Source organism: Protomyctophum bolini (assembly GCF_963924005.1).
Source record: "Protomyctophum bolini genome assembly, chromosome: 1".
Lineage (NCBI taxonomy): Eukaryota > Metazoa > Chordata > Actinopteri > Myctophiformes > Myctophidae > Protomyctophum > Protomyctophum bolini.
Genome location: NC_137862.1, coordinates 11,889,059 through 11,911,982, shown reverse-complemented (window position 1 = coordinate 11,911,982; position 22,924 = coordinate 11,889,059). Strand labels below are relative to the sequence as shown.

The 22,924-nt window shown below is 41.8% G+C and overlaps 2 protein-coding genes across 2 annotated transcripts; one reads left to right on the top strand and one right to left on the bottom strand.

The window, feature by feature from the left end:
• Positions 1-586: 586 nt before the first annotated feature.
• On the top strand, positions 587-8,277 carry lysmd2 (LysM, putative peptidoglycan-binding, domain containing 2). Its single transcript, XM_080765284.1, has 3 exons — positions 587-1,033; positions 2,182-2,522; positions 6,738-8,277. The coding sequence occupies exons 1-3, from the start codon at positions 773-775 to the stop codon at positions 6,787-6,789; spliced, it is 654 nt and encodes a 217-aa protein (XP_080621410.1). The 5' UTR covers positions 587-772; the 3' UTR covers positions 6,790-8,277.
• scg3 (secretogranin III) lies at positions 7,480-22,634 on the bottom strand. The gene is made up of 12 exons (XM_080765294.1): positions 22,212-22,634; positions 21,640-21,692; positions 21,434-21,476; positions 20,136-20,360; positions 18,799-18,941; positions 18,549-18,707; positions 17,865-18,102; positions 16,100-16,216; positions 14,486-14,606; positions 14,023-14,108; positions 12,505-12,594; positions 7,480-8,713 (listed from the first exon to the last, which is right to left on the bottom strand). The coding sequence occupies exons 1-12, from the start codon at positions 22,309-22,311 to the stop codon at positions 8,595-8,597; spliced, it is 1,494 nt and encodes a 497-aa protein (XP_080621420.1). The 5' UTR covers positions 22,312-22,634; the 3' UTR covers positions 7,480-8,594.
• Positions 22,635-22,924: the final 290 nt, after the last annotated feature.

Genomic DNA, 22,924 nt, shown 5'->3' with positions numbered 1-22,924 from the left:
TGGTGTTACATCTAGGCTATTTACAAAGGAAACCTTTGTGTAACATCTTTCATGAAAACAGAAGTACAAATTATGTAATGTATAGTATGGAAGTCCATAGGTATAGTATAGCCTAGTCACTATGTTGTCACTGCCAATAATAAATTACATTTCTAGTAATTTCTGCAACTTTTCTGAAGATAAGACAGTATACCATCAGTTTAAAGAAGAATGCTTCATTCAGTCTTATATTATTTTGAAAAAGGGGTTATAAATGGAGTGATAAGTTAACACAGAAATTCGCTGCACTTACTTTGTAGCCAGGCTAACTAAAGCCAGAAGCAAGCAGAGAATTGCTGACGCCTTGTCATCCTGGCCACCGCCAGGATGACCATCCTATCCGGTAAATATTGTATTATTATTTCTTTAAACATCACCTAAATAAATCATCATCATCTGATCATCATTCATCAATCAACTAAATTTGGGGCTAAAAGCTCAATGACAAACTTATCCATAGAGTGGGCGGGACCAGAGCCATAGGGGCGGGACTAGGAGACGCAGGACGCTCTTCAGTCTTCACGTCCCTACGTAAACGTAACGGATCTGTGGTGTCGAAAGAGAAAATGAGAGGACACAAGTGGAACCCGAAATTTCCAAGCCGACGCTGCCATGCATAGCAAAACAACAGACTGGAAGCTCCCCGCTGCCTGAAAGAGCGGCGACCAGCCCTCCCGCGTCAGTTGGCGGCATTTAAAAACAGCAATTACGCTCTTTATTTATTCAAGAGAAGATGGCGGAGTTCTCGCCCGTCCTGCCGTTGCGGGATGGAAGAGGACGTTTCGGTCCCGCCGCTCCCATCGGACCCATCTTTCCGCGGTTCAGGTCGGGTTCCGAGTCGGAGAGCGAGCTGTCCCAGAGCCTGGCCCGAACCAAGATCCGCTCGTACGGGAGCACCGCCAGCGTCGCCACTTCTTTGGGAGAGAAATTCATTGAGCATCGGGTTACAGACAGCGATACCCTACAGGGGATCGCTCTCAAATATGGTGTTACGGTAAGGCTGGTCGGTTTTCATGAATTGGGCTGTATGATTTTCATCAGAGAATACAGGTCTAAAATCTAATTAAATATGACGTGTGGTGGTGTGTTTGATCAGGGGCCAGGGCTGCGTGCGTCACTCCAGCGGGGACTATTAGGACTAACTACCAAACCACAACACACTAGTACCGTTAGAGTTTCACTGGTCTCAATGAATCATCATAGCACTTAATATCTTTCACCTTCTGCACTCAAGACTGTGTGAGAGTCTAAATCTTGGGCTATTTCAGGGCTATTAGGCTATAGTTTCAGACAGGCCTGTGATCAATGATGCTGCAACACTGAATGAATTACCAAACTGTCTGTTGCTGTATTCCTAATCCTCAGAATTTTTGTTTGTGGTGGGGCTCATTACAGCAAGGAACTAGGTGCTTGAAGTTTGCATTCATCTTCGTTTCCTCAAGATTCAGGGCCGGGGAACCTGCTTAGACAAGCAAGCATTTGGTCAACACAAATAGGCCTGCAGTGTTCAGCACAGCTCCTTCAGAATGAGTCAGCCACTTGGACTGACTTATTTGATGCACTGAACGTTTTCCACATCGGAATGTGCCCTTGTGACATGTCTTCACTTGCTAGCTGACAAACCATAATCAATAATACTAGTGGGCTAATGGTAAATTCAGTTTTATGTATAGTTGCTTGGTTTTACATACAGTATTCTAAATCCTGCTAGCATAAAACATACAGTAAAAATGAACACTAGCCTGACATATTGTGCATTGTAACTTTGTAATTTATGGATGATCATGTTGTCCAAATGAAATGAAGCCCAAATCACAGTTATTGCACCAATGACTCTCACCATACAACATCAGTTGCAACCATTATCCCCAATGGCAGTTGCATTGGTGCAGTTGACCATAAAACTGTTTTGTTGCAAGGAATTGCGACTAGTTGCATTGGTGCGGTTTGGCCTTTACACAAGCATAAGCATTAATTACCGGTAACTATTTATCTGACTTTGGTACAAGAACTACAACAGAGTGGTCCGAATGAATGATGTGATGTAGGTTGGCTCTAGAGTCTACTTCATTGTGAAAGATAAAATGTGAATCATGCTTGGGTTTTTAGCCACTGACGGTTAATTTCACTTTGCTGTTGCAGATGGAGCACCTCAAGAGAGCCAACAAGATGTTCAGTAACGACTGCATCTTTCTGAGGAACTTCCTCAACATCCCGGTACTGTCGGAGAAACGCTTCATATTTAACGGACTCTGTCTGGAATCCCCTGACGGGGAAGGGGAGGCTGCCTCCCTGTCCTCCCAGGACTCGGACGTACCCTGTGTGACACAGGACTCGGAGGAACCCTCGCCCGCTCCCTCCCCACCCCCAGAGGAAACCTCCAAACCAGAGGAGCTGTCAGCCAAAGACTTCTTACACAGATTGGACTTGCAAATCAAACAGTCAACGCAGGAAGCGCGCAGGCTCAAAGAGGAGGAAGTAAGGTGAGGTGCTGAAACACACTGGGTTACACTCAAGGCTCATACATAGTCTGGATTTTCGGTGGTGAGGTGACCACCGCTCCGGTGGTGAGCTGAACCACTACACATGTATTTGTCTGTAGGTCTGGGGGATACACATTCTGAGCTCTGCACATCTCAGAAATGTTCCCCTTGTGACCTGTAGTCCAATGTTTCTAATCTTTTCTACGTCCGACGGTCCGAGCATAGACATGGTAACGCCCCCCATGACTCTGTTTGGCCTACTGACAATGCCGGCCGCCCCAGAGGTGGAGGATAGATGCTGGATAGTCTGCCACAAGGTTACTCTGTGGTGGGAAATTATACAAGAGAATACAGCTTGGCACGTGCAACAATAACTTTTATTTTTGTAGAAGAGGCAAACTAATATTGTTTATGCCTTTTGCTTTGATGGAATAATTGATTGTGTGTACTGTTGATTATTGTGTAATGTATTTGTATGTGTAAACTTGAAACATTATTGTAGTGCAAGGTCTCTTGCACCTTTTCTTCTTGCACCTCTCTTCATTCTTTATTTAGTATTAGTTTTCTATAATTAGATTAGTACACGATAATCAACACAAACACTTTAGTTAGATCACACCCAAATCAAATCATAGTAGAACGTACAAAGTACGTGTTCAATCAATTATTCAATCAAAGCAAACGGCATAAACAATATTAGTTTGCCTCTTCTACAAAAATAAAAGTTACAAGTTAGTTACAACTTCAAGGCTGCAGCCTGTCACGCGTGCCAAGCTGTCATTCTCGGAGGACATTCTGGTGAGACCATGGGGGGTCAAGACGGGCAGTGTCGGTAGGCCAATCAGACGCAGGTGGGGCGTTACCATGTCCATGCTCGGACGTAGAATAGATTCACGCCAGTCCAATCAGTGTTGCATTTGCATAGTGTCACCCTGAATGCCAGGGCTGCTGACATTTGCCTCACACAGATCTCCATCAGCATGAAAGCTGGAGGGGGGGGGGGGGTGAATGAATTATACAAGGTCCCTAGAAAGTGACCTTTCAGTGAGATTCCAGGGTAAAATATTGGTACTCTGTATCGATGAAGCTAACCGATGTCATGAACCCCCTTTTTTTTCTTCTTGAATGCACACCACTATCCAGTGGTATTGGACACTATTCCTTGTGTCCAAAATGTCAGTGATTTTGGAATATCTTAGTGCAATATGAAGTGTTTTATAAAACAACTTACGAGGCGCTTTGGAGGAACAGGCACATTGTAATTGACTGGTTGTTAAGGTAATGATTGAATTGTATAATTCTAGGATATACTTCAAAAGGGCTAAATCCTGATCAGTATACATGATCAAAAATTTGAAAAGTTGTTGCATAAAAAAAAACAAAAAAAACACTCGTACTCGCTCATGAAAAACGTGCAAACCTAATATCAGTTTTACTCATATTAGACGGACCCAGGACTATTAGCTTATAGCTATGCTCACAAATGCTGAGTCATATGTCGTCTTAATCAGTGTGTGCGACACTGCCACAGCTGCATGTGTGTGCCTTTCATAGGAGATTGTGTCAGAGGCATAGAGGAGAAGGTGCATTGCAGAAGCCTTTACTTTCTTTCCTGTACACCTCCTGTGGTTCTGTCTTTTCTGTTCGAATTGACACTAGGACCAGGCCACTGTGTGTATACTATACCCTGTGTATGATATAACCCTTCGATTCTTAGTAAAACTGACCTGAGTTGCACTGTACTTGGTGTGTTCTGTTTCAATCTACACCAAATCTCTTTGCCAATAACAGCCGATATACAAGTTTACAACGTTGGGTTGCCAAAAAGGTTTGTGAACCAGTACCACTGGAGGCTAGAAAAATGAGAAGGAACTTTAGGGGTGGGGACTGGGGACACAATGGAATTAAGGCAGGGGATGGGAGGATGTACAATCCCAGCATAATGGTCTTTTGCATGTCTGTTGTTAAATGATATGATGACCCAGATGGCAAATTATGTAACGGTCCATTACACCGCAAAATCCCCAGTATTAATTCAACTCTAAGAATATAAAATTGGATGTTTGGTTACACTGTTGGTTGGTTACACTTCTTTTTTTTTCCTTTTTTTTTTAAACATATGTTTATTCATTTTCTTTATATTACACATAAGTATTTTCAACAATTGACATATATTTTTTCCCCCCCACATCCCTCTGGCAGCACAAATACAAAGGTTGGTTACACTTCTGGTTGGTTGGTTACACTTCTACACTGTTTTTATTTAGAATGATATTTGGCATCTTGCTGCGGTCCGTACCTGGCACAAACATGTTCCCCTGACATTGCATGTTGAGACAGACAACACGCTCACACATGTGTTCTGTTGTTGGGTTAGTTGCCTGGCACCAAGTTTAATTGGGGACGAGACGAGTCACTATGCTACATCTACAAACAGAGGCTTTTGTTTCCAACAATTCATGTTGATTGATTTGATTGAATACTTTATTATCAGTTTGCAAAAAGTATAGTACAGTTAAGCTATACGATAATGCTAAAAGGATAAGGAAAGCGCTGAGGGATTGTTTCCATTGTGGTCCTACATATTCAATTCACCTACAGGGTAGTTAGCTCTCTACCCTGTTAAAGGCTGGTAAATCTGGTATTTTGGACTACTTCCGTTTTAGTCCAGTCCATGGCCAAGTACATATTCTTTTGGGTGTCCTTGACATGAAAACATTTCAGAACCACTGTACTGCTGTAGTTAAGTCAAAATGGATGCAGGCCTTCCCTGAGCAGACTTTATGGTAGCTGTTAAACCAGTCTCCATCATGGCAGTCCAGGATAATGTTTCATTACCCTTCTTTTAGTAACAAGCAGTCACGTGAGCTACCAATGGTTTACAATGTGATCAGTTCCCATGAATAAGTACAACGTGGGGTATTGCTACAGTATGGGTATCTTGTCAGAGTTACAGTACTCCAATAATTTACTATAGCACAGCTTTAAAACAACAGCTACAGGTGACTGCTCACATCAAATTCAACTCTTGACATACAAGGCTGCTGTGTCTCCCCTCTATTACAGCTTGATTTAAATGAATTGTGAGCTGGTAGATATAGCAGATCTACAAACTCACAGCTTGTGCACAACAACATATAAATTAGTTACAGCCCTACACTGACTTGATGTACTGTACTAGTAACATTTGTTTGTAGGCTTCACAAAGACTACAATTTGTTTTGTCAGATCAACTTTTCTGTGGGGCTTCAGATGTTTTATTTACCAGTGGATGCAAAGTCATGCTTAGTCTTGACTGTCAAGACAACTTCTCCAGGTCAAAGACTGGCCAACTGGAAGAGTACATTTACTCAAACAAAAGGCACTCGCCAACGTTTACACACTGCCCGAGAGCAAACAGACCACATGCCAGTTTAACTTCCTCTCCACTAACCAAACATTTATTTTCTGTGAGCTGAACTACAGGGCAGGCCTATGAGCTTAATTATACAATATAAAATAATTATGTAGCAAGTGGTTTCTGTAAGTGTAAGGCTTAAATTTCACATGCATTCATTAAGGTACACCTTTGTGTGTATATATATATATATATTTATTTATTTTTCTTTTTCTGGAGGGATAGACAGTAGGCTGACAGGAAATGGGGAGAGAGAGATTGTAAAATTCTTGTAGATGTGTGATTTTCGTCTGCATCTTCTCTTCTGTTTATCTCTTTTTTAAATATTTGCAAATGGCTCTTCTTTTTGCCTTTTAGGAATTACAAATTCTGTTTGCATACACTTAAAGATGACTCTTTTGATGAGTTTCAGGCTCTGACCCCCACAGTACAGACTTAATCATTTCCTCGACTGTAGAGACAATTACAATAAAACTTCCAACAGGATGATAAAGGCCTGAATACTGACATGATGTATTATTGAGATACCTGTATGAGGCAGAACGGGTCAGTGTTGGCCTCATTCATTATTCACGTGTACTCTCAACTAAGCACCACGGTGGCCAATTAATTGAAAGGAGTGAGCATAAGAAAGAGTCTTGAGCCCTATTCCCAGGAGACTAGTATTATCAAATGGCCTCTGTTTGCTGAAAAATAGTAGGTATCCCCAGAATTTGCAATTATAAATTGCCATTGTTCCTCGGATAATACTGTGTGTGGATAAGCGAGAGAGAATAAATTGTGTTCTTTTAATTAACTTAAGGTGTATGTGTTTGCAGGGACAATGAGGACTACACAGAGCCCACGTCTTCGTACCAGGAGTTGTCCTGAACAAGATTGTTTACCTACAGTCCTCTCACACACACTCTCTCATATATCCAGTCTCATCTTTGCCTTTTATTTATTGATAATATGGCGCTGTTACTATAGTGGATATTGGAAATGTCATTCATTATGGTTTTGTACAATTCATGGGAGTCATGAGGGAGACATACTGTATATGCTATAACAAGGCTCATGTTACCATCCACGATTATGATTCTCTGCCGTTCTGCCACTCACTCCACCCCATGTTAAGCAATTCTACGATGGTTAGCTTGATATCCTTGCTAACAGCTTCTGGTGACGTAAATCCCCTCACTACTGATGGAAAGACACATATTGAGATGTTCCTACAATCAGTATTTCCTCTCTGTATGAACACTCCCCAACCACAAGCTGTGGATGGACTCAAGCCTTTTAACGTTTTGTTTACCCAATAGGAGCTTTACTTGTAGGAAAAGAAGGGACTCCTTCTTAAATTGTGAATGTACCTTATTATTTGTGTGTGGAATACTGTATCTGAAATGGCTGTTTTGTCGTGCTTTTCACTTTGTTTTTGTTTTGTTTTCTGTCGGAGAATAAATAATAAATACCTATTTAAACATGTCATGTAGACAGTCTTATATTTTATGTGGTTTTGTAACTTTTGTTTGTGCTAATTTGCATGTCGTCCCGCCCCCACCACGAAGATGACACTGGTAAAGAAAAGCAATGTTTTAATTGCTTTTACATGATACGAAAAAATCACAAATATTTACATTTAAAAATACTTCATTTTGTGTCTCTAAAGAAATGTAAATATTTCATATATTGAGACATGCAGATTAAGGAAAGACAGAGTGTGCCCTCTAGTGGGCACCAGACAGATTGAAGCAGAGAAGACTGAGCATAAAGATGGTAGTGATCAAATCAGTGTTTGGTTGAGTCAAAAGCAAGGATACATTAAGATCTCACATGTATGCTGGAAAGAAAACGGAATAGACAGATTACATAATGAATATAAGTCATTGCAAACCATAGTTGAAGAGAAAAGCCTTATAGAAAGTCTTAAACAGGGTTCGATTTGCTGGGTGGGGGCGGAAATGGAAATTGCGTAATTGCGGAAATTGCGGAAATGGAAATTGCGGAAATTATATCCACCCCTCTGTCCATTGATTTTTATTGCCAGTTGGGATATCTTTCATCCCTGCTTCTGGTCAGACTGAATTACTGTACATACAGTACGTGTGATTGGTACACAATTTACAAAAGAAAGCATGATATCCATTATCCCTGTTGATCCAAAAATGTGTCACTTTTTATAGGGCTTAAGTAGTTAACCACCCCCCCCCCCCCACCAAAACGAACCCTGGTCTCATAGATCATTTACTATTCATTCCAGAGACATGTTTGTCTGCAAGATAGAAAATACTATCATTTAGTTGTATGTACTGTATACTGTAAGTAGGTTAGATAAATACGTGTTTGATTTCGCTCAATGTGTGAAAAATAAACGACCCAATCATCTTGGTGTGCAAGAATCATTGATTAATTAATTTGGTTGTAATTAATAATTCAATTTGTTTAATTGATAGCATAAATATTAATACATTCCTCCTGTATATATATGGGGAGTGTCATATACTGTGTTCCCCTTAATGGTTGATTTTAAATAAACAGTAAATACTTTGCCTTATTGGGCAATATTGCATCCACTGCTAGACCATGATATTGGACTTAACAGTGGATATTTAAGATTCTCTTGCAGCGCGGATCCAGACTCCGTAATATGCGCGAGGCCATCGATTGGGTTGTGGCGGTTTCTCTGTCTAAGGTCACAGGCTTCCGTAGATCCTCTTGATGGTCTCCCCCTCATCCTTGTCGATGATGCCCTTCTCGATGTACGAGTCCACCTGCTGGTCCATGAAGTCCCTCAGTTTGGACAGGTCATAATCTGGAGGGCCAGACACAGGAAGCATGGGTCATACTCTTGGACTGTAGACAGTTGAAGGCAATAACGGTTCTCTTACTGGCATTAATGTCCGTTCCTGACCACTGAAGCTCATCGTGTACAGTAAAGCTTTTAAATCGGAAGCGATGGGCTGATCTTAATCAAATATATGGACCACACGACATCTGAGACACTAAGCTTTGAGAAGAGACACCCAAACAAGTCATTATCTGGTAAAACTAGAACGAGTATCAGGACGGATTAAGGTCAAATGTAAAATGTGTGTGGTCCTTTCTGCTGAAGGGCTGTAGCCTACATGACCTGATGTTAGACCGACAAGATGGCCTGTCCTGAAGTGGTTATCCAAATATCCAGTTAGAGGGTGTACCTCTAAAAACGTTTACATAGGCACACACATCCAAGCGATATATTCACAAGTCCTGTACAGAACTAGAAAAGTCGCAATTTTGAAAAATTGTGTTGTTGCCGCAATCGCTTACATAGGGCCCTTCTACTAATTGTGCTCGTCAAAACTGTGGGAGGAGTAGCGAATCCAATTTTTTTTACTCCGTATAGAATAATAATAATAATAAAGTGTTACAATTACAATAGTGGCAAACACACTAATTATGTTAAGATAATAGAAAATAGAGTCGCAACACTCCTATGGATAATGTATAGTATTACTGAAAGTGACGTTTCGAGCATCTAGCTCCAGGAAGAGGTAGAACAAAACATCATCTTGATGCTCTTACATGATTAAAGTGTAACTCTGATGTCTAGTAATGTGTCCAGTTATCAGACTATAAACACTGAGGATTTAGCTAGGAAGCTTTCAATGCAACAAAATTAAATGTCCATTATGAAGTGTACATCATTTGCACCAACAAAGTCCTGGCTCAGATTTATATTTTACACATTCTCAGTACCAAAGCAGATGCAAATGTCATGCAAATGCACTAGATATATATACCATGTTATCGCCTACTACTAATATGCATCACAGCAACACCAACACGACTACTGTCTCTGAGAGTAATCACACAGATGTGAGGAATAGAAATGCAGAGGAACAGCCAAGAAGATAAGCTAGTTATACATTTATCCAGTCTGTGTAGAGGCCAACAGTAAAGAATAACTGCAATCACCTTTGGTGTAAAGAAAAAAAATGACCCAGTTGATTTTGTTCGCATCTTCAAATCTTGAAGCTAAAAAAGTGAAATACTATGCTAGATAGTCTGCTTTTAACAGTCCACTTTGTAGCTTCAAAATGTGAAAACGCCATATTCAAGTAGTTCGATTTTTTTCTTCCACCAAACTGTGATTGCATTCAGCATACATTTTTTTTACTGTTGCGCTTGACTATGGTTACTCAATACTGGAACAGCTAAGGCATTGCCATCTGTTCCTCTGGCTACTCTATGTAGGGTTAATGTGCATAATGCATACGTATTATGCACACACGCACGCACGCACGCACGCACGCACACACACACACACACACACACACACACACACACACACACACACACACACACACACACACACACACACACACACACACACACACACACACACACACACACACACACACACACACACACACACACACACACACACACACACACACACACACACACACACACACACACACACACACACACACACACACACACACACACACACACACACAAACACAAACAGTCCTAATGACTCTTGCAGAGTAAACACAATGACTGTTTATTGCCCACTTTGTTTCTATGACACCGTTATTAGATGGAAGGGGTCTTTGTTGACGTTAACCTGCATTTATTTTGCCAGGGAAAGTGAGCGAAGTACGACATTTAATGCATTCTGTGGTACAGTAGAAAAACAATAACTGCCTCTATAGATCCAAAAACCAGAAACCAAACATAAGAGAGACGCAGCGTGCGTGTGTGCGTTGCCCACACCACTGACAGTCAGGCAGGGAGCGAGGTCGCTCTTCTCTCAGACACCCGCTGCACACACTAGAATGCTAATGACGCGGGTTGTATTGGGACAGGACGAAGAGGAGCACTAGTGGACATTCACTTCTCCCCTCCTCCCCCCCCCCCCCCCCCCGGGCCCTCTGCTCCTGCACAGTAAAACCTGGATTTGACTGTGCATGGGTAAGCTATTAATATAGTCCTCATCAGGAATTATTTGTGTCTACACAGGAATCTAGGTCACACCAGTAGTCACTAGTCATGTGTATCAGCCCAATGAGCATTAACAATTGTTGGGCTTCGAGATGGTTTGATTTTTAATTAATAGCATTTTTATCTCAAAGTGCTTTTACAATGGTTCATTCAAGCGGCGAACAGTCAACACCAGCGTCCTCACTTCCCACACACCAATGGTAACAAGCTACAGTAGCACCGACAGACTCATTGGAAGCAATGTACTGTAGGGTTCAGTGTCTTCCCCACTTTGACATGTAGACAGGATTCGAACCACCGACTCACGGATCATTGGTCGACCTGCTCTACCTCCTGAGCCACAGCCGGCCAATCTTTTTTACATGGCTGTTGGTCATCATCATCACCAGTGGAGTAATAACCTGAACTCTGAATCTTACGCTATATCTTTTAAGCACCACTAGGTGTTGACATGTTGTGTAGCAATCTGCTTCTCTACGAAGAGTAATAAATAAGGCTGTTGGTTGTGCTTTGTACAGTAGGTTAAAAACTAAAAGTTGAAATCGCCCGCTGCTAATTGGAAGTGCAAGTGAGGGAAGGACTTGCACTAGTCATCCTATTTTTTGGCCTGTAACTTTGTTCCAGTCTATTTCTTTGCCAATATGCAGTTTCAATTTCAGTTTTTGACAATTAAAATTGAATTGCATTTAGGCTTTCTCATCAGAACACAAACAGCATCCTTATCTAGATTTTAAATTCTGCTCACACACACAAACACTTAACTTAGTCTGCCCACACACTTTTCAACGTCACACACGCACATATGCATACACTAGCATTTGTGTGTGTGCTCTTATTAAATATCCACACCAGGTAGGAGGGAAGGGAAGACATGAATAGGCCTTTCTTTCAGAAGAATGCAGCCATATCAATGTAATTAGAACAGGGTCATTAAAGCTCATTAAATGCTCATCCATATTCATGAGGCCAGAGCATAAAGCATCCATCTCTGTTCCCTTGCCATGCTCATTTTAATTGCAAATTGAGACAAACAAAAGAGGCTTTAACATTATTCTTCAGTGTGTCGCCGCGGACCTATCTGTGACCTGTTTGCAGGAGATGCTAGCATGATGAGTCAGAGTACATGTTTCCACTTTTGAATCATTTATGTAGCTGAAATTCTAGAAATTTTGAGTTTGTTGTTGAGGGTAACTATACTCACTATAATGGGAAAAGTCTTAGCATTGTAAAGCTTGGACATAGTGATGTGTTTAACTTTAACCTTGTGCATGTTCTCGTATCTCATTGTACAGTATTAAGAAGATGTGTCTACAAAGTAACTAGTAACTAAAGTTTTAAAATGCAGTGGAGTAAATAAAAAGTACAATATTTGGATCTGAGATGTAGTGGAGTAGAAGTCAGAGCATTGGAAATACTCGTAAATACTCAAGTAAAGTACAAAAACCTAAAAATTGTACTGTAATAAATAATAATAAATAATAAATATAGTTACTTTACACTTTAATGTTGTACTGTAAGATTGGGTGTGTCATATTTAATTGTACTGTAAAGTTGGGTGTGTACAGTATGGTTCATATGTCATTGTACAATATTAATTTAGGTTGAGTGTCTCACCATCTTTGCCCTCTTCTTTGTTGTGTTTCTTCAACCACTCAATGTTCTTCCTGATGGCCTCCAAATATGTCTCCGACTTGCCAGGACGATCTGGAATTGGGAGAGAAACAAAAAAAATGAGTTCATAGATTATGATGGACAACTGGACAAGTAGTTTAGGGTGGAGTTGTAGAGTAGAATATACAAGACATTAAGATACACAATAACATATACTATATTGCCTGCAACACACAGGTTTGCACCAAAGTGCAATAGTGGGTTAGTTTAGTCCCAAGGCTAATTCATTACTTACATCACTGAATTATTTTCAAATCAATATATGCGTGGTGCTTTTTCCATTACACTGACAGTGGCAATAAATTACCTACAAAGGTCATTCTAATTTGATAGCACTCTAGTACACATTATGCACATTCACAGTTGGCCCTGGCCCTGTGCGCTTCCCCCCTTAATAAATCTATAAACCCATGGAGCACCAATGTACATGGTTAGAGATGAAAGACGATTAAATTGCTGTTTGTCTATGGCTTAAGCTTTGCAGTAATTTGGCTGATAATGATGTATGAACAAGCTTTTTAATCAGGGGAATTATTGCCCTTCCTCACTGCATGCTGTTAACATACTGATATCAGTATCTACTCTACTATTGACTGAAATTGAATTTCCTGTGGAAATTTATGTTTAGATGGTAAATATACAGCTGCCAACATAAACAGTGTGTGTGTGTGTGTGTGTGTGTGTGTGTGTGTGTGTGTGTGTGTGTGTGTGTGTGCAGTGTGCAGTGTGTGTGTGCGCGCATGCAAGAGCTGATATGAGGTCAACTGTTTCTCAACTGTAAGCTTTTCTCAGGGAGTTTTTGGACTGACCTATTTCAGGACAGAACTGGGACATAACTGTCACTGATCTGAGCTGTATTCGAGCTCAGCACTTCCTGCAAGAACTATTTTATTCTTAAAGATATATTTCTTTTTGGGGGCTTTTTTCGGCTTTCATTTGATAGTGTATAGTAAGTTGACAGGAAATGGGGGGGGGGGGGGGGGGGAGTAACACGCAGCAAAGGTTGTTGGGATCAGGAGTCGAACCTGTTACACGCTGTCAAGCTGGATTAGAAGCCTAGGAGCCCGGACCACTAGGCTGGCCCGGGCCAAAACTAATTTATTATTAATTTATTATTGCTGTTATAAGCTATATTAAAGATTAGCTATATTTGAAAATTCTTCATGATTCATTTATTTGACATAATGTTAATCACAAAACAATGGCAAACATAACGAAAATCATTGAGTCACATTGACAATATAATCAGGCACATAATAGTGTAAGTTCTGCTCAGAACTGGCTATGTTTCCCTCCTCCCCAAATAATCAAATCCAAGAACAAAGCACCGTAAAAATACAGTGTTAATTTAACCATAGAATCCACCGCAAAGGATCTCAGAGTTAAATGAACACTCCATATTTGTGGATGTTTATGCTGGTGACCCGGTGGACAGCTGAGCATGCATAATATGGGACTGACTGGTCACAGTTGGCGCCTGTTCCTCCTTTGTTGAGTCTTTTAGGTTCTCAGACTCTTTCTGCATCTTCGCTGCCTCAGCTTTGGTGGTTTAGTTGATGACCAGATGTCCCAAATCATGCAGGACAATCTTGCAGTTTAACCTTTTGATATGCGCCCTGCAGCAAGAATTACATTGTCCTGCATTTGAATGAACTCTCAAATTAGCCTATTTACACAACACTATGAGGTTGACGTTGCTGTTTAGGAAATGAAAAGGGTATGCTGGCCTATTGCCTTTAAGAAAACACAAGCTGCTGGCATGGTCTGGCTCTCATAGCCTGGTCACTATAGAAACAATGCAACAACATTGACAATTCAATTCAATTAAACTGACAATTAAATGGGCATTGCACAGGAACAATTAAGTCATTTGACTTTTTGCTTGTGGTTTAATGGGGACCTACTCTTCCACTTATTGGTTTACATTTTATCTTGCAGTGTTATGTTGATGTATTTTTTACCAGAGGTTCTAGTGACATCAGGAGTGCCAAGAGATTTGCCCAGCTTGTTCTTGGTCTGCATGGCTATCATGGCATCCAGGTTCTCTGTAGGCGGGGAAATGAGACAAAAATAACCATGTGTTAAGTGAGGGGCGCTAATATATTAAAGTCTAACTCATGTTGCTATGATTAGGTGATGTAATGGTGATGTAAAACAGTAAAACAAATGTTGACAAAATAAACATTACGTTCTCTTTATTGTTAATGGCATTTAATGTTTGTGTTAGGGAATAATTAATGTATGACCATTTGAAAGTCCTCTATGACTCATATATTGCTATGACTCATAGTTATTATCATAAGAATGTGTTTTTTGTTAAGATTATTATGATGATAATGATGGCATACTTCTTTTTCTAATTCTCGTTCTCTCCAACCTCATTACTCATCTTTAGGCTGTTCATTTTCCCTAATTATCTTCCTGTCCATCATGTCCCTCCATCCTGCTGTCTCCTGCCCACGTTAGCTATAGCTGCCTGCTACCCCCTGGCTGTTTGTAGCAGCCCACCTGTTGCACAGCGGAAACCATTTATCACAGCAGCTTCTTCCTGCCCCCCTGCTTCCTCCCTTCCCCCTTTTCTCCTTGTACCCTGTCTCCCTCTCCCTAGAGGGCTAATGGCCTTTATCTGTTTGAGGCAACATTAGCTTATGTCAATCATGTGTGTGTGTGTGTGTGTGTGTGTGTGTGGGGGGGGGGGGGGGGGGGGGGGGGGTCACGACTAAATGACTGGGGAGCCAATGACATGTTGCTAGGTGATGTGCAATTCCATCCTAGCATCTCTATGCAACCCATACTGCCTACAGTACATCGGCTCGGGCTGTGTAAGGTGGATGTGGTCATTCGATCAGCTGCCAGTGTCAGCGCAGCTGGTTGGTCTGGGAGGGTCATTTCAAGGACTATTGAATACTCCTGTTACCGATAATGATATGCTTTGTCACAGTACAGTTTCCTCGCAAAGTAAAAGTGTTACACACGCACGCACGCAATCTAAAGTCTCAACTATCAGAAAGAGAAAGGTAATTTGTATGGACAGAGATGTTAGGTCCTGGGGTCGTCAGGGCTGCTCAGAGGGGGATATGTGACATCTGTCCTTTGCAGAAGACTGTCCTTTCAATCAGTCACAGATGAGAAGATAAGTCCTAAAACAAGCCTGGTTACAACAGCGTTGCTGTCCCTGACGCTCATCAGTCTGAACAGGACTCACACTTCACTGAACTGGCAAATAAAAGCTTGGCTTCGTGCATATGCACAAAGACACAAAGACAGATAGGCACGCACGCACGGACGCACAATAAAAATACTCTACAGTACACTGAAATGCACAATTAAAAGGGCATCTGGAAGGATACAATCTGAACAAATCCTCCCTGTCATCCACTGATAATGCACAATCCTCTATTAACCATACAGTAGCACATGATGCAGTCTGCAAGGACTGCAATCTGGTCGCAAATCCATAATGTTTCCATCTGTAATGTTTTTGATCTATAATGATTCCATCCATCTACAAACAAACAGTGCTGCTGTTTAATCTTACCCAAATAGGAGACTCCTTCCTCTGGTGTGATGGTGCCATATTTCACCATCATCTTCACAAAGTCAATAAGGGTCTTCATGATGGTTATCAGTGTCTCTCTCTCCTGGGCATCTCGATCTGCAGCACAAACCATGCAGAGTCAATTATAATCATGAGTACTTTCCCACTCATTGTTGTTGCACTAATATCCAAACAGAAAAGAACGCACACTCCCTTTTCTTGGTGCTGAGCCAAACTGCAAAAACAGAATCAGGACAAACAAGAAGGGTTTTTTAAAATGCTCCAGTTTTATTCACAGCACAGCAGCAATATGTGGTTATATTGCTGTTGTGTGAATTAAATTGGAGCATTGAGTTGCGAGCCCGTTTGTTACGCTAATACAACATTGTATTGTGGGGATGTCAGTGATGGAGATAGATGAGACTGACTGAGTATGATGGAGATAGTGATCAATAAAATATTATAGGCCTGGGCCATGGCTCAATGGTCCAGGCACCTTGGCTGGTAATCCAGTCTGGCAGTGTGTCGCGGGTTCGACTCCCGATCCCGAAGGCCTTTACTGCATGTCTTCCCCCCCATCTCTCTCCCCATTTCCTGTCAGCCTACTGTCTGTCCCTCCATAAAAAATATAAAATAAAGGTGAAAGCCAAAAATATATATAGGCCATGAAAAGTACTGGTTTCTAATTTGCTGGCAGTTGTCCGTTAAAATCACACAGACGGACGGACAGATCCACGCACGCACGCACGCACGCATGCACGCATGCACGCACACAGATGGCAAGCCAGAGCCCCAGCTCACTATCAGTGAGTTATGTGACAGCTAATGTAAAACAACAGTAAACAATAAAAACATTACATGATATTGGCAATACTGAAAACTAAAACAAAACAATGATTTGTTTTACCATCTAATATCTTAGTAACAGTCTATGTATCGAAGTGTGCCTGAGCAAGATCATTAACTGCTCCCCAGGTGCTGTATTAATAGCATCCACTGTTCCTAATAATTAGGATGGGAAATGCAGGACAAATTTCACATAATGTGTAAATGTACAGTGACAAATACCCCAACATCAACAAGACCAGTTTGTTTAAAAACTGTATTTTAGTTCGTGTCAAAATTACTTTTGAATGAAAGTAGTCAACTGAGTGGCAGACAAGTGCTAATGTGGATTAGAGTCAACTAGTTTGTGGACATTGTTGTTAAAATAGTGGAATATCTGTAACTAACTTTATTGCAAACATTGCAAAATCAAACTTTTAATCAACCTTCAATTGGTTCTGAAAAGGAATATCAATGGACATGGCGGACGGAACTACTCCGCTAGGCATTGTTTTCCCCCCTCCGCCACATTACTTTCCGTTCCTGTTGCAGGAAATCTTGTCGTGCTTAATTGTATTATTTCGTATGTAAGTATTGGTCTGTGTTTGCATATGTGAGGCGTCCGGTTGTACAGTATGTACAGTATGTTTGGAGTGGGCGTGTGGCCAACTCCTTTCATCCATAGCTCCTGTGTGTCTCCCGCAGGTTAACAAAGGCAATGAGCGCGTGAACAGATGGAAATAAGTGACTCATGCTCATTCATATTCACAACATCATTGCCATGACAACAACCTCTCCAGCTGTCCCCTTTGAACCGACTAGACCCACAGACCTCGGGAGACACACATACATTCACTCGACAGGCCACACAGCGACCATAGAGTTCATGGACACAAAGAGGACTCCCATGGCTCTTGTGCTGTGTCTGTGGGAAGCTCACCTGAATCGAGGCTCTTCAGCAGGCGGTAGAAGTTGGGGAAGTACTGCAGGTCCTGGAGGCCGTCCTCTGGGTTGACCTCGTTGCCCTCGCCGGTGTCTCTGTTCCACGTTTTGCCCACCGTGTCGTCCTCGTCTCCCTCTGCGCCCCGCTCCACGCCGTCCTCTGTCTCGTCTTCATCCTCCCCGCCCTCTTCCTCCTCCTCCTCATCATATTGACGCCTAGGCGATTCCGACATGTCCTGGAAGATTGATTATTATCATTCATCATCATCATCATCAACATCATGATCGAAAGCTCTGCTGCATTTACAGTAAATTAGCTTTTTTAAATAATATAAAATTGCATTTGACACTGTGAAGTGTTTGTCTTTTTTTACTGTTCTTTTCTAACATGTAATTTCAGCCATTTTATTTGTTTGTTAGTTTCCAATTTGTGTTGCGTTACTGACTAGTGTGGTTGCTATAGGTAACGCAACATACACTATTGTTCTTAGTCCGAGAATTGTAAGCCAGCAAAGTGACGTGTCAGTGCAACCACACTTGCAATTTCCACAAATTGGATTGTTTTGTTTGTATTTTTGTATTTGTTTATATGTGAACTCCAGGATCCTTAGCAAAATCCAAAAATCTAATCAGTGCCATCATCATCATCATCATCATCATCATATGCGTTAGCAGGTTGTACCATATGAGCATCAGTGCTTGGGTCATCCTGCTCTCCCCTGGTTGCTGGATACTCTTCTACTAGATCCTCTATTTCATTGTTCTTTGCATTCTTCGTAATGAGATCCTGCAGGGCTTCAGCCACCTGGTACTCCAGGGTTTCTGCCTGACTGTCTGTTATCTAAAGGGGGGGTAGAAATGATTGGTGAGTGAGTATGGTATTTGCCACATCCCAACTGGGAAAGCGTCAGGCTAAAGGATGCAGAACCCACCAGTCCCAGTTTGAGCAGCTTGGATACGATCCTGTCGAACACCCCTCTGTCGTCCTCCTCGTAGATCTTGTTGGCAATCTTCTGGACAATGTCCTCTGCTGTCAGTGGAGTACCATCCACCTGCCGGAAGCTCTCTGGCTCATCTGAGATAAGACCACAAAAACGTTAAATCGTGTGTATATCTTATACCTGATGTATACTTAATTGCATGATGATGTCGCAAGCTGAAAATAGCAGATCTACAATCTACAATCATGTGAGCTTAGATCTGCTATTTAAGGGTTCCGCAACACCATCGTCTGACTACAAATTTAAAGCATTATTACAACGTGAAGACTAGAATGGCACGTGCTCATTCTATGGTTTGAGATGATTGTGATTTCCTATTTTCTTCTGAGCACACTAAATCCTTCTCTTTTTGTTCTCCCACACTGTTGTCCATTTTGTTGTGGTTTGATAATATATGGTTTGAGAATATCCTCACTCCCACCTCAGTGGGTGCAACACCGATCTGACAGATACTATTAATTCTCTCCTCTTCTCTATGTGCTTTACTGAGTCAGAATGGTGGGTTTGTAGCAGTGTGTCCCTCAAAACAATAACATATTAATAATAATAAAAAAACTATGGTCACTAACCATAGAATACTATGGATATTTTTGTGCCAAATGCTGTGGCCAAATTTAGACTTACGAGGCCTTTTGTCACAGTTGAGCCAACAAGACGAAAAGGTAAACACTCAGCACTTTCAACATGAGTCACTTCAGCTCATACACTGCATTAATATGCTGATGATCAGTGCAGATACTGTATCAAGTTTCATATTATGCAGCAGTAGCCTATACTGTAGCATGTGTGTAGTGCGACACAACAATTGGCACTTAAACACATGAACACATTTTAAGGAGGAGGAGGTTCTGCAATATTGGAAACTGATTCATCATAGTGGGAGTATACATAAATATGTCCAGCCAGCTCAGCACAACCAGAGCCAGTCCATGTGTACTAACGAGACACTTTGACTTATATAACACCAACACAAAGACAATAACTAACACTCATATGTGCATGTATTATTTGTATAAGAATTGTTCCAAATAGCAACAGGAAGTTGGAGCTATGTGGTAGCTTTAGTGTTGGCTTCAACGACTGTGATGTCATGGGGCAGAAAAGAAGATAATCCTCTGTCTGTCTGTCTGTCTGTCTGTCTGTCTGTCTGTCTGTCTCAAAAGGCAGGCCAGAGGACAGACCAAGGTATCAAAAGTCAACACATTCAAGCCACCAAAGTAGTACCAGGGTTTGGGTCTGGGTAAATACAAATCCCTATAGATACTTGCCATCGTCCATTATATTCTTGGTGGAGTCGTAATCTTCCGCCAGACGACGGCTCTTGGTGGAGTCTGAATCATCTGAGATGTTCTTCTCCTCGCTCTGCCCCTCTCTGGCTAGCTTCTCATTGGTCTCCTTTAACCTCTGACCCTGGGCCAAGGACTTGAGAACAGTGAAGTCATCACTGTCCGGCTCTGATGCTGTGTCCTTGGGGACAGTGGGAGTCTTTGTCTCTGAAGACAGCAAAGGGGAAATAAAATTCTATGATTTTCTTCCAGTAATTTCATAAAGAAATAAAAGAAACGTCAAAGAAATTCCATAAATTTTCAACCAATGTTTAAGAACTTTAGTGAAAATTGAAAATTTGCACTGCTTTGTGAGCTTGTAGTTGTTATTTTCGCTAGTTTGGGTCTGGGGCAAACGTCCAATTTCATTTTTTTGGGTCTTGAGCTAAAACATTTGGCAACCACTGACTTAAACCCTATATGGTTGAGCTCAGGGCTCTATACTAGGTATTTTTTGAGTGGTGCAACCACTCCCTCACGGAGCTATGTGTGTGTGTGGGTGGCTGGGTGGGTGTGTGGGTGGGTGGGTGGGTGGGTGGCTGGCTGGGTGGGTGGGTGGTTGGGTGGGTGGGTGCATCTGCACGAAAACAGCATGGTTGTTTTTCACCACCTGTGCGCAACCTAACTAAACACACACACAAACGCATATTAACTGTATATATGGTGATTTCGGGTGTGCCAGTACAGTACAGTGGGTACAGTAGAGGGCCCCCCACACGGTAACTCTGTCATTTCTCAACCGTTTCGGACGCGGGGCGGCTCGCCCGAATCGGGCCGGCACCCTGGTTGCGTTCCCCGGGGACCCCCACACGGCGTTGCACCACTCACTTCACACTTCACTGTGATTTTTTAAATGTTTTCTGTTATTGTGGGGAAAGCTTTCGTAGAAAATAGCTGATCGACAAGCTCACAACCTAAACCTCATAATACGGATGCTGCATGGGGTTTGAGTGATTAAAAGAGGAAGCATGCAGTATACTGAGATAATGCGTGAATAGCGGATTCGAATGAAAATCAACCGATAACCACCAGTAGGTTGCTTATCAAGATGATCGACCTGTATAGAGGCCTACTGGGAGCCTACTGGCTGCATTTAGGAAACACGGAGAACTCCAACGTGGTGTTTCATGAAAATGCATGCGGTATGAAATCTATATATAGATAGGCTATCTCTGGCATCTATGTCGTATTGTAATAAGAATCTCATAGGAATATTGATTGGTAATGGCGGGTCAGGTTACCTGCAGACTGTATTGCAGCCTTCACACTGTCTGCCTCAGCAATCTGAAGAATCGAGAGAAACATTTCAGAATTTCCAGTAAGCATGACCTGTGATTATTAAGTTCTAGCTACACGGCTTGCTTGTGGCCATAGGCTATAACATAAAACATATACAGTATTTAGAAAGGTTTTTGGATACTGTGGGGATGAATGAGGGAAGGCTTACCTGCTCCTGTAGTGGTCTTTCTTCTGTCAACTGTCTGTTGTGAACAAATTTATCTGCAAAATAACAAATAAAAAAACCAATAGCATATCAAATGTAAAATAAGGTTTATTATAATAATCTGGATATATAGGCTAATCATGTAGGCTATAATTCATTACAATCCATGTATTTTTTTTTTACTGACATTGCATTTGATTCATTTATTTTGGTGACAATGTTTTTTGGAAGTTGTTTATTTTGTAAAGTTTCAAACTGACAACTCCAACTAGGCTACACATATACAGAGGCATAGTTAATCGGATTACCAAACAAAAGATTAAACTGCGGCGAAAATAGAACACAGTCGGCCTTTAACTCGCTTAAGCGACGTGGAAAAACCTCTTCAGTTTGTTTTCTTCTGCATCCCGGATTCCCGTATGATTTCAACGCACGAAGCATCTCGTCACTCGTGGGCTTTTAACTTTAACGCCAATCACGAGATTTTAAATAACTGAAATAAGAATGAACTTATACCGTGATTTTAACGAAACGTCTGCGAGAGTGAGAAAAAGAAGAAGCACTGAACAACTCACCATCTGAGGCGGCAGGTGTTGGAAAGGCAGAAATCTGGCATATTGCATTCAGAGCTAAAAGCTGTAGGAGGATGTAAAGGCCGGCGCATGGTGACGCCATCCTGAAACAAATGTATGTGCCTGCAGACAGTGTTCAGGAGGAGAGGATCTCCTATGTCTGTGTTTTCTCTGTCTGTCTAGCCTTGTTCTTCTGGCCGTCCGCCGCCAAAGTGCTGAATGTTTGGACAGCTCCGCTCTGTGTCGCCTCTGGTAGTGCTGAAACCTCACAGCGCGGCTGCGCCCTGCTGTGTGTGTGTCACTGTGTGCAGTGCGCGCGTGTGTGTGTGGGAGGAATATAGGAGGAGGTGCTCTGGACAAATCTCCGCTCTGCTTAGGAGGAGCTGTTAACGACTCGCGGTGCTGAAACCAGGTCACTCGCTATCTATGATTATAACGCGATCACCTGCCGGCTGCCTTTGGTGGTGTCTTCACCCTAAGGCCTAAACTACAGGACCTGCCCCTCAAGGGAACCAACGGAGGAGGAGAATGGACAGAATACCCGCCCATTTCGTGCGTCAGCCCCAACCAACCTGCGTCACGGTTGCACATCTTCGATCGCCCAGCTTGCTGCCATTAATTATATGAAGGCAACACGTGAATAGAAAATAAAGAACAAAACCAGGTGCTCACAGGAGATATAAAAACTATAGGCTATAGTAAATAGTGTCAATGGA